The sequence below is a fragment of the Crotalus tigris genome, unplaced genomic scaffold, assembly GCF_016545835.1.
Source record: "Crotalus tigris isolate CLP2741 ecotype Arizona unplaced genomic scaffold, ASM1654583v1 scf7180000018048.2368360, whole genome shotgun sequence".
Lineage (NCBI taxonomy): Eukaryota > Metazoa > Chordata > Lepidosauria > Squamata > Viperidae > Crotalus > Crotalus tigris.
The window spans coordinates 1,187,867-1,200,773 of record NW_024096794.1 but is presented as its reverse complement, the minus strand read 5'-3'; the positions used below and the strand labels follow the sequence as shown (position 1 = coordinate 1,200,773).

Sequence of the window (12,907 nt, the reverse complement as noted above, 5' to 3'; positions counted from 1 at the left end):
TTCCACTGATCCTTCCTCCTGAATGTGACAGTATCTCTCCATCAACTTGATCATAAGAAACTGGCAGATGACAGTAGATGGCAGTAAAGAGTCAGTTTTCTTACTGCCATCTAATGGTTGTTGAGACTATTACAGGCCAGATTATGGCAGCTTTAATTTTTCTCAGGTTACACTCTTCATTCATCAAGCCCCATTCAAGCCTCATTGTTATCTAATGATATCAGTAACACATCTCAAGAATTCCATCACCTGCTACTGAATCCTTTTAACTAGAGATCTAAAACAAATCATTTATTTGTACCAACTCTGTTGTGCCAGTGAATATGAATGTAGTTAATCTAAGAGGAAGATGGCATGCAGAATTATCTGAACTTAATCCAGGGCTCTGACCCACACAGACCATACCTATGAGGGCTTCAGCCTTTAGTATATTTATCTGGATAAATGTACAGCTACTTAAAGACCAATAGGAACAGAAGAGTCACAATATTCTAGTTAGGCTTAGCTTCTTCCAGGTTCTTGTTTCAGTTGTATGGTTCACTTGCAAAAATAAAATAAAATAAAATCCAAAATTGAATCACAGGAATGAAAGAAAGTTGATGTTGGTAGTATTGTTGTATATTGTTGTTATTGTTGTGTAGTTATTTATAGATTTACTTATCATCCAGGAAAGGCTACATTTGCTCTGGTACTTAATGCTAGAATCTCACTCTATTCATAATGTATGTATTGATTTGCCTTGAACTATAATCTCTCATTATCTTCAACATGCCATGTCCCCAGAATTTTGAATGGACAGGGTGAGTCTAAAGGAAAATGATTATTTAGAGACAGTTCAGGAAACTCTGTGGAACTTGGCTGTAGAAATGTGCTTTCCAAATAAAGTTAACTCTTTATTATTTAGACAAGTAGAAACTAGACTAGAAAAATAATGGGGAATATGGAATAGAACAGGAATGTCAAATTCGCAACATCACGTGATGTGTCATGACGTATCGTGACTTTTTTGCCATTGCCAGCAACGAGGTGGGTGTGGTTTCGCTATGATGCATCCGATCCACGGGCCAGCAGTTTGACACCCCTGGAATAGAATGTTGACTTTGGATAATATTTTATATATAAAAATTATTTTTGTATGAATAATTTTAAAAAGTACATACTTCTATTTTGCTGAGGATTCCTTAATCCTTTAAAAGTTATAAAATACTTTTAATATCAAAATTGATATCTATCTATCTATCCATCTATCATCTTTATCCACACACCCAACTAAACCAATTATATTCTTGGCCATCCAAGAATCTTTAGTAGCATCTAAAAGATCCTCTTTAAATAAGCCTCTTAAATAAGCAAAAGAGGGTAATTCATTTCAAGATAGTTTAGCTCCATTGCTGGAGGTTTTTAAAAAGTGATTAGACAATCATTTATCTGAAATTTTACAGGGTTCCTTGCTTGAGCAGGGGGTTAGACTAGAAACCTCCAAGGTCCCTTCCAACTGTTATTCTGTTAAGATTTGAATTCAGGGTCTTGGATTCTGCTATTATAGAATGGCCTGCATCAAACTGAAAAACTTTTTCTTTTCAATGTGCATCAAACTGAAAAACTTTTTCCTTTCAGTGTGCTTCAGTTTCTCAGATCCCACAATGTAAATGCTGCTGCATTTTTCATTAATATGGTTGACCATTCCATTGAATCCCTTGTGGGAAATAATAAAAAAAAGTTAGCATACTGTGTCCCTGGATTCTGTAAGACATAATACAGAGAGATGATTCCATCTTGGAAGATTCTTTCCATCTGTTCATTTCCATCATATCTTTGTAAAAACCACCTTCATTAAAAACGTATACCGAATCCATTTTGGCAACCATTTTCTCAGCATGTTCCTTTATCTTGTTCTTTTAAACCTTTTTCCCCCCTTAATTTATTTGGCAAAGCCCATCCATTCACACTTTTCAATCTCTCTAAGCTTATAAAGCTTTCAGGATTTTTTGTTTGGTTGGTTGGTTCTTGTTCCCATCCCCAAGTGAAGTAGTATTTCTCCTAAAGGACCATTAGTTACATTTGTATTCTGAGGTGATCCTGATGGATACTAAAGGTTTTTGAAGGACTTGCTAGTACTGATTATAAAGCTATTCCTTCTGCATCATAGTTTAGTACACAGCAACAAAATGACAAAATATTAGACGATCTCATCAAGCAAATACTGTAATCAGAGATCAAGATCCAAATACATTATGTCCTCACTGTGAGTGTGTTGTTATTTTGGCATCATCATAGTTTGCTACAGACACTGCTGTTCTTAAGGGCCCCAAGATATATTTGCCCATTAAATGGAGTGCTAATAATAATACTATTAAGAGATGATAACAGCGATAAAGATGCAAATAAGCAGTATTCAAAATTTAGTGACTTTTGGTTCATTTTCATTTTCGGGTGTTGACAGTGCTTAAAATAACTTCTTACCAAAGCACACATCTCAAGAAGAAGACAGATATTCAACCTCTAGCCCATCCCAAGGTACAATAAATATGTAAACATAATTCCAGCTCTCCAGCAATTTATGCCCTGCAGTCAAACTACATAACTCTTCTTATCATTCTGATTTGTCAGAAAGCAGCTTCATATCTATCATCCCAAACTGCTACTGCAGATTTGAAGACCAGCCTCAAGAGATTGCAGATCTGAAGGAATAAACTGGAGGGGGAAGGGTGGATAAGAGATAGGAATCCCTTTGATCATTCCTTAGCTCAAGAATTCCCCACATGGACCTATAGCTGCTTCTCTTTTCAGTGCATGGGGATTGCTTCCACAGACATTAGGACCTAGAAAAAGTAAAGAAGCTGGTTTTGACAAAGATAGGTAATATACATTACCAGAACAACGAGAGGAAAAATATGTCTTAAGTTCAGAACAAGCAGAAGGAATGTGAAAATGACAGGTACCTCCCTAGTGAATATGAATATAAGAGGGTAAGAGGTAAAGTACAATCAGTGTTGCAAGATTATGTTACTATAGCTAATCTTAATACAAGTAGTTTTGCCGTTCCTCTGGAGTTGATTCTTAGTCAGGTCTACATAATGGGAATTTAGTCCTGTCCCTTTGGAGATATAGTATGTGAGAAATATCCATTGACAATTGCTTGAAAGAAGAAAGTATTTATGTTAAAGGAACCATCTTTTCATTTATTACTAGTCTCCCTGGTATTGTGAAGAGATCTGTTCCTACTATGTTTGTTTGAGGTGTCCTAGGTAACATCACCAGTGTTAGACTAGCACTGATGAAGTTAACTAGTTTGGGTAATGAAACATCTGCAAGAAAACAACCAAGCTCAGAGAGCACAAAGGACCCCTCATTTCAACCCTTAGCTGCAAATATTCTCCTTTATTGGTACCACATTTGTTTAAAACAATATATATAAGATCCATGATGAATAGAAAGTAATTTTGCAGTCAAGCCCAAATGGTTGGTCTAAATCAGTGGTTCTCAACCTTTGAAATGCCGCGACCCCATAATACAGTTCTCTATGTTGTGGTGACCCCCAACCACTTATACATCACCGGGTGCCAGAGGCGTGGCCAAAGAAAAGGGGGAAAAAATGGCAGACAGCCTTGTTTGGCGACCCCCGTGAAATGGTCGTTCGACCCCAAATGGGGTCCCGACCCACAGGTTGAGAACCACTGGTCTAAATCCAATTCTTGATGCTCTCAACTGGAGAGAAATTTTTTTGCAAATTTTCTCAGTTTACTCCTGTACTAAATTATCCAACTGATACTTGTAAGAAGTTGTAGGAAAGACACTGAGTAGTTGGTTTATAAGGATGGAAAGACCATCACACATGGCTCTCCAATAAACCTCCAATGGGATTTTCCATGGATCAGAGTGAAAGGCAAAGATTAATTTGCCTATGGTAAGATTAATTCCTATGTTGTTAGGGACACATAATGCTGATTAATCTATATATTAGGTCCACAGGGGTGTCAAACTCACAACATCACGTGCCCTGTTGCGATGTATCGTGACTTTTTTCCCATTGTTGGCAATGGGATGGGTGCGGTTTCGGCCTGACGCATCCAGCCAACAGGCCAGCAGTTTGACATCCCTGGATTAGGAAATAATATAATTATTTCATCATCTGCTTTCTCTTTAGTTAGTAAGATTTCTCTGCATTATTAAGGCTTGCATGTTATACAGAGCTAGACATAGAATTTTACATCATCTGACCACATAAGTTATGGAAGCTAGTTAATGGAGTGTTATTTTCCAGACATTTGTGTTGTTACAGGAATTATATCAGAACTAAATTTAATTTTGAATGTTTGCTTCTTGATTTGACTGGCTTCTTACTAGTTTTTGATCATAAAAGTTCTGAGAATCTTTCCTTCCTGCCCTCTTTTTTTTTAAAAAAAAGAGAATCCCAGAATTAATATTTATTACACCCTTTTTCTATTGACTCCTTAAATTTTTAATTAGCTCTACTTGTGAGTTTTTAAATAGATATTGTGTAGTAGCCTAGAAGTCCTAAGAAAATGGTGAAAGGAATGCTTTGACTGAGCTGGCTGCCTTATGGTCTTAAATATAAATAATTGTAGAAAATGACAAAAAAAATGCTGTTGCATATCTGGTGGACCCACATAGGAAAAAAAAATCAGAATGTAGATAGATTTGTGGTTTGAACCTTTTACATTCTTTTATGTGCTATGTTTTTTAATCTTCTCCATTGATGAGCTTGCAGATGAATTAATTCCAGACCACTTGCTATAAAGCACAGATTCCACAAAATCTGCCTTAAGGATCCAGCCTTAAGATGGAAACCAGCTTGAAGTAAAGGGAAAGTGTATAAATAATCAGTTAAAAGACACAGGTATATTGAAAAGTGTCTGTGCTTACCTAAATAGCCAACAGACAATAGAAGCTGTCAGCTTTGGCATTGATAAATAAATTATTTAGCAGATCTGTTGTGGGTATGAATGGGAGCTTTCATGTCTTCTTCTCCCTTATAATAAAAAAGCAAAAATTAAATCGCAGAAATTGTTGGGTTTCAAAAAAGATAGAAAGGGCCCCCAGTGGGGTGTCCTCTATTTCTGGCCTCACAGAGAGGACTATTTGTTCTGTTCATGGCAGCCTAGTGCTTGCATGGCCGGATGCTGATTAGGAAGAATCTAAGACTTTCTGTTGATAACACAGTTTATTACTTAACAAGTATGCCCAAATTTGGTTCCATTTCACTGCAGTGTCTTTACCTTTCCTTCTGTGCAAAGTCAAATTTTTATATTAGTTTTGTTTAGCATTGGCAATAAATTGAGTTTAGAATTGAAATCAGTGAAATTAAAGTGGAAGATGCAAATTAAAGTCTTCTAGTTGAACAAAGCTTCTGGGGAGATTTTTCTTGAGAGAAGTAGCAAAGCCATTTGCCTGCAGTCTAGCCTACAACCCTGTGGAAACCTTATGGAAATATTAACTAGACTTTACCCTACTTAGCTTCTCCAAGACGTTTTCTAGTGCCACACATGAACACAAAAGAAGTAGTGACAAATTCTGCTTTGCTGAAGGCAATGGGAATGAGGAAGAGTGCTTTTATCTGACAATGCTCACAAAAATCAACCTATAATGGCAGGGTTACTGTAGGAACTGGGATTATAGTTTATCCTCTTAGAAATTCAAAATTAATGCAATCATCTGTAGCTGAGGTTATGTGGTGGGATTGGGTGAAATGACCAAGCCTTCCTCACAACCTTAATCCATATAGCTGCAATTGGGATTCAATCATTTTCATACCAATAATGCATTGGAAGATCTGTTTAAAAGCTCACTTCTGTCCCAGCCTCTCAGGACCTTAAACAGATTGTTGTTGTGATTTCCTAGTCTCACATCTCCTGTGTGCATGTTCTGCTTCTTCTTCAGTTACAGAAGCTGGGCAGTCCCCAGCACTCAGCATTAAAACTGTGACTAATTTGGATTAGGATGCTAATTAGAACTGAATGGACCGCATAGAGAGCACTTAGTCAGGGTTAATTAGTGGTTAAGTGGCCAGCCAAGCTCCCTTTGGCTGCTGTGTTTACTTCACTGGCAGGAGTTTCACCAGCCAGCTGAGTTTTCATGAGGTCTTCCAGGGCAAGTGCTCAGCAGACTTTCACCAGTGGTTGCCCTTCAGTTCTAACCAATAAATTACTTTAAGCTGATTGTTCACATCCAGCCCAGAGCAGAGCTGAATGAGCATGCACTGCATGCCCATTTTATTGAGTTTAAAACTAAGCCCTGTTCTATCTTGAGAGAAGTGGAAGTGGAATAAAATGAAGGAGGCCAAAAGCAGGCCAAAGAAAGAGGAAAGGTGTACACATCTGCACAACAGCCTAAAAAGATCTTGACACACAATCTAATGCAGGGAAATGTGATATGCATAGAAGCTTGAGACCAGGAAAAAAAAATACTAACCTCACCTTCAGTCTTGACATTTCTTTTTTAAAGTTCTGATCCTTTTATTCAGGGCTGTTCTGTTATTGGGTTATCTTTCTTTATGTGTTCCATATAAGATCAATTTCCATTTCTTTCCACTGTCTTATTTTTGAGTATCAAGTTAGATTTTTCATCCAGTCCTGGATTGATGGGGTATAGCGAATGTAAAGACATTTGCCGGCCATTATTTCCCCTTTCAGATTATGACACCTTAGGCTATTGGGTTTATTTCTTCAAGTATTTTTGTGCCAACTTCCTGAGAATTATGGAGTTGTTATCTGAGAATTCAGAAAAAATAATATCTATATTAAAGCTTTTTTTAAGGAAAATGCTGAAACAATACTTTTAAAAGACACTTTCTGGAGTCAGTGGAACCAATCACAGCTTCAAAAGTGCATTTTTGTGGTTATCAGAGAAAGCTATTTCTGATTTAACAGAAAAGTAAGTCTGTAAAAAGGTATTCCCTTTCTCCTGCAGTTTTTAATAATGTGGCAAGTTCAGAACAGAACAGAACAGAATGATAGGTTCATACAAAATAGGAAGCCCTTTAGACAGATAAAATCTTGAATACCAATTGGCTAGCAACATAGGGTTTTTAAATTAGATTGGCATTATTACATTTGTAACATTTGTAACATTTAAAATTCTGGATTGCCTTCAAGAATAACAGTCCATAAAATATGTTGCAATAGCATAGCTGTGATATATAAAAGGAACATGGGTAATCATTGCGAAATTATATTGACTGTAGCTTGTAGACCACAACCCACTCCTTGGTAAGCTAAAAGAAGGTGGAATAGACAACATCATCACCAGATGGATCTGTAGCTGGTTGTCAAACCGAACTCAACAAGTAGTCCTCAATGGCACTACATCCACATGGAGAGAAGTAAGCAGTGGGATACCACAAGGTTCCGTCCTAGGCCCATTACTCTTCAATATCTTCATCAATGACTTAGATGAGGGAATTGAAGGGGAACTCATCAAATTTGCAGATGACACTGGCAGGAGTTGCCAACACCCCAGAAGACCAACTAAGGATCCAAAAAGATCTTGACAAACTTGAACAATGGGCCGTAGCCAACAAAATTGAGTTTCATTGTGGAGAAAAGCAAAGTTTTACACTTAGGCAGGAAAAATCAAAGGTACAAGTACAGACTGGGCAAGACCTGGCTTAAAAACAGTAACTGTGAGAGGTACGTTATAGTCCTAGTGGACTATCACTTAACCATGAGCCAGCAGTGTGCAGCAGCAGCCAAAAAAGCTAATACAATCCTGGGTTGTATAAACAGAGGCATAGAATCAAGATCACACGAGGTATTAGAACCACTTTATAAAACCCTAGGAAGACCACACCTGGAATACTGCAGCCAATTTTGGTCACCATATCACAAAAAAGATGTTGAGAGTTTGGAAAAAATTCAGAGAAGAGCAACTAAGATGATCCAAGGCCTGGAGACATATGAAGAACAGCTGCAGGACTTGGGTTTGGCTAGTCTAAAGAAAAGAAGAAATAGGGGAGACGTGATAGCAGTATTCCAGTATTTGAGAGGCTGCCATAAAGAAGAGGGGGTCACGTTATTCACCAAAGCAGGGGTCCCCAATCCTTGGTCCATTGACTGGTACCAGGCCACAGCATGCCAGCAACCAGTCCGCACAAACAAGCAAAGCCCCATCCGTGGGATACAAGCAGCACACAAGCGCACACACTCTCGGGTCCACGGAAAAACTTTTCTCCACGGAACCGGTCCTGGTGCCCAAAAGGCTGGACTAGAAGACCATCAGCTTCTATTCTATTCTATTCTATTCTATTCTATTCTATTCTATTCTATTCTATTCTATTCTATTCTACTAAGTGTGGTTATGCAAATACCTGTAAATCATCATCCCAACCAAGTTCAGAAATTGTCAGTAAAATAATATGATTAATTCACAAATTAATAGTCTATAAAATAGCTAAACAAGGAACTTAAAATAGTAGCTTGGAACTACAGCAAAAGATATAAAGAGCAACTTCATTTGCTCCTTCCAGCTATACTTCATATCCTGACTTTCTCCTTCATATCAGTGGAGTTCAACATTATCCCAAAGCTGATCACAGTTTCATCAGGTTTTTTTTCCTTTTGATTTTGCTCAGCATGTCGACTTTCCCCCGGTTTTGTGTAAGGTGATCCAGCCCTTTTGAGTCCCTTCTATGATCATAATTCATAAACAGTGAGTGGTCAATGAATATTCAAAACTGGATTAGATAACACCAAACATTGTGGAGCTGGACTCCAACATAGGTATGTGTGCTTCCCCATAATCTGAGCTGTTAAAAAGCTGGAGTGTGTGTAATATTCTTGGCTTTAGGAAGAATATTACAAGTTATTGAAAACAAATTAATGAATAAACATGCCTGTATGATCATCCTTACATCTGTAATTAGTTTGCTAAGTTCATTTATAGATTCATTATGGAAGATTTACAGAGGAGCCAAACGTGAGAATGCTGGCAACAAGGCGTGTATGCTGATCATTGCTTTTTTATTCGTTGTGGGTGAAGATTGAATAGAATATTTTTGTGCATGGCCAGCAGCAGCATTTTAAAGTACTTGGAAAGTCATTGGGGAAATGTTAAAAAATATAACAACTCCACATGTTGTCTAGATCCATCCATCACAAAAATATGATCACAGTGTGCTTTGTTAACTCATCTATAAACAGGCACAACATTTTTCAGTGTATAGATTTTTACGCTCTCCCATATTTATTTAAAAGCTGAAGAAAAAGGCAGGGCTGTTAATTAGTTTTTGCAACTTCTTACTAGCTTCAGTTAGTGGATGGGAGATGCAACTTGTTCCATGAATTAGTGTTATTCTCTCAGTGTAGAAGTATCATTATTACAAGGAAGTTATTTTTTTGTCTCCTGTATACTCCACCAGACAAGATCATGTTGGAATGATCTACTTATTAGGCACCTTACCTGCCTACAGGTAACACCTGCCACTTTGAAGATGAGAAGATCTGTGGTTATATTCAGGACACAACAGACAACTTTGATTGGATTCGTCAAAGCAGTCTAACCCATGATCCAAAGCGCACTGCCAACACAGGCCCCACCATGGATTTCAGTGGGACCCCCGAAGGTGAGCAAGCCACCAGCTTCCTAATTCAAAGTTACGCCCCTTGCTTTTTCCTATTCCTGCCTTCTCTCCAATAACACTTCTAACAAAGGAAAGAGGAAGTTCCCACTTCTTAAGTACTTTAAAAAATGGTATTTGTCATTAGTTTCATGCAAATGTCCATCTGCTATCTTTCTACGTATTTTGAATCTACACCCCCAAAATGTCTGTCTAGCACACAACAAACTTCTGTCTCTTGTATCCTTGCTGAAAGCTGGAATACATTTAGCAATTTTTGTTGGGAATGAAACCTTTCGGTTCAGTTCTTAGTTTTTCCCATCACCCACCAGTTTGCCCCTTCCTTTTTCCTATCTGAAAGCTTCAATCTTTAATTTGCATAGTTTGCAATATTGAGAATTTGCAGAAGATAGACAGAACTTCTGCCCCTAGATTTTTCCAGATCTTTTCTAAGAACAAATTGTTTACTATACTATGTTATATTATTTACTACATTATGCTTCATCTTAAGATATGATAACAAAATATATAAATATAATAAAATATATAAAACATAGCTTCATGTACACACTCAGGTGCATGCACATGCACACAGACTCTCTTGATCTGTATTGGACATGAGGAGCAGGCAGCTAATTTGCATGTTCTTATTCACATAAATAACCAATTAAAACTCCCACAGCTTTGTTTAGAGGAATCAGGAGAACATTAGTCCTTGTTACTGGCTAATTACTGCCGCCAAATGTCCTTGTTCCATGCACTGATGCATGCACAGAGGAAAGAAGCAAGTCGGGATTGGGAAAAGTTTAAACATTCTAAAACGTCTGTCTGACTTCTGGAGCAGGAGTCCAATGAAGCCTCCAGAACCTTGTGCTTTTCCATGCAACTTCTCAGAAAAGGTTACAATATAAATCATGATGCTAAGTTGATTTTGGAAGCTCAGGCTAGTCAACTTATCCCTGTACCTCATATCCAGAGCCCTTTTCTGTCTATGTTTCATGGTGGTTACAATACATATAAGCATATATAAGATTTATGGTAGAGAGACAGTCTTTCTATGGAAGCTTGGCTAGTACAAATTAGCATACAGTACTGGCCACAAAGCTATGCTCCCAAGAAACATCAAACATCTCAGAACAGCCTGAAAAAATATTGAAATAATAGAAGACAGTAGGATTAGAACAAAGAGCAATAGTGTAGAAGAAAGAAACTAATACGTGGAGGCCCAGTTTCAAGCCCATCTCCTTCCATGAAAGCTCACTAGATGATTTGGATCAGTAAGTCCCACTTACATTCCACATAGACCAGCTAGACATCCTGGAGAAAAGGTAGATATAAACAAGTAAATTAGGTGACCTAAGTCCAAATTCTGTCACTTTCAGAGAAAAGATGAAACTTTAGTGCCCCCAAAAGGGTCTGAGTCAAATCCTTGCTTTTCTTCATACTACCGGTACTTTTCGTACTGTTGACATGAAAAGGACTGTGGCAATGTGTTACCTTTCCTAATCTTGGTTTCTCACTCCCTAGGGTACTACATGTTCATTGAAGCTTCTGCACCCCGAGTGAAGGATGACAAAGCTAGATTAATCAGCCCTATGTACAACATGACTGCCAGATTCTGTGTCTCCTTCTATTATCACATGTATGGAAAGCACATTGGTAAGTAACCTTGAAGGACTGCTGCTCATTGGGATGGAGAAAAATCACTCTGAGATTTAAAAGGATTGCCTTTTCATTGCAAATTACAGGGAAATAATGCTCTCGAGTGTACAATATGCCAGGTTTGTTTTACAGGGGTGATTGTCAATTTGGATTGTTGTTTTATTTCTTGGCACTGGAGTTGTGTTCAGGCAAATAATACTTTTTGTTTTTCTATGTGGAAAGCAACATCAAAGTTGAATCCTGAAGACAACATCTCCATCTCTCTCATGATCTGTGTATATGTTTCTTTCATCTCTGTTTTTCATCATTTCAAGCTCTAGTGCAGAGCTGAAATGATGGAATATGTTGTATGGAAAGACAAATTACAGATAGCTGTGTCACAGAACACCAGCACTTGTATAAATTGCATCCATTTTCTAAGTCTTTAGAATAGACTTCATCTATCTGATACTGGGCAGATGTTGAACTAAAACTCCACCAGCGGCCATTGTGCTGAAAATTCTGGAGGTTGTGATACAACATATGAGATTTGGAAGGCAGCTTTAGAAGAACATCCACACTATTTTTCAGATACCGTAGATTTATTTCTGTACCATAAGAGATAGAAACTTGATATTGGTGTTTTCAGATTTACAAAGATTGGGAGACTTTTACATGTGTACGTTTTTAGAGGCATGGTTATGGCCAGTGGTGAGATTCAGCCGGTTCACACCAATTCAGCAGAACGGTAGCTATTTTTTGTTGCCCAGGCCCAGAATGGACTTCCGGAAGCGGCATCCACACAGAGAACCGGTTGTTCACATATTTGCATCCCACCACTGGTTATAGCCAACTTAATTTGCTTTATCCTCTGCTTCCCATAGCTGTGATACAGCTTCCTCATTTTTGCATTTCTGATTCCAACTTCTATAAGAATCCTCTTAAGAAGATATTTTCTTATATTAATTGAAAGATTACATTGGATTGGATTGGATTGGGTTGGGGACAGTAATTGTTTATTATTGGGGTCTAGTTTGGAAAGAGTGTAAATAAACTCCTTGGGTGGGACAATCCAGATAGCACTAGTGATTTTCTGGTAATCACTGTGCTTTAAAGAGAGTAAACAAAATCCAAAAATGGCAAAAATCATGTGCAAATAAGGATTTGTTTTATGAGGCAAAATCATTTCAAAGGCTACCTCGCTCCCTCCCTCTTCACCTCCTGTATATGATTGTTAAGATGAAACTGTACATGGGTAAATGCCACAAATGTGCCTAATGAGTTTTCATAGTCAGTCAAGGAGCAATTGCTAATTTGTCATATCTTGATTATAATTTCATTAATTTGAATAATAAATGCACTCTTTAAAAAGCCACTAGGTTATTAATCACCTGCTGGACTGAGAAATCAGGGCCCAGTAAGTAGTATGTCTACCTATTCATAAATAAGTTTGGTAAACAGAGTTAATGTACTCTTCCTCTATCTAAGCACATGAGATATCACAAGCAGAAGTTAGTTTTCTGCGCTTTTGTTCTTAACAAACAGAAAAAAGAGAATCTCTGTGTTAGACTATGATTCTTTGAAATATGAATACCCATGTCTGCCTCATTGAAAGCTAGCCAGGCGTGGCAGGCAGAAGTCTTGTTCCACATTAGTTCAAGAATGCCTTTAAGATGTCTGACACAGGCCTGA

The 12,907-nt window shown here is 37.7% G+C and overlaps 1 protein-coding gene across 3 annotated transcripts in view; it reads left to right on the top strand.

Annotated features, from left to right (window-relative positions):
• Positions 1 to 12,907, top strand: part of MDGA1 (MAM domain containing glycosylphosphatidylinositol anchor 1) — a 335,448-nt gene that overhangs the window by 263,826 nt on the left and 58,715 nt on the right. For all 3 annotated transcript variants that reach the window (XR_005557135.1, XM_039347052.1, XM_039347051.1), the window contains exons 13-14: positions 9,428 to 9,580; positions 11,102 to 11,233. Coding sequence is in view for 2 of the 3 variants with exons in the window: in XM_039347052.1 (XP_039202986.1) it covers positions 9,428 to 9,580; positions 11,102 to 11,233 (285 nt within the window). In the remaining variant the exon portion in view is untranslated. The remainder of the gene's footprint in view (positions 1 to 9,427; positions 9,581 to 11,101; positions 11,234 to 12,907) is intronic.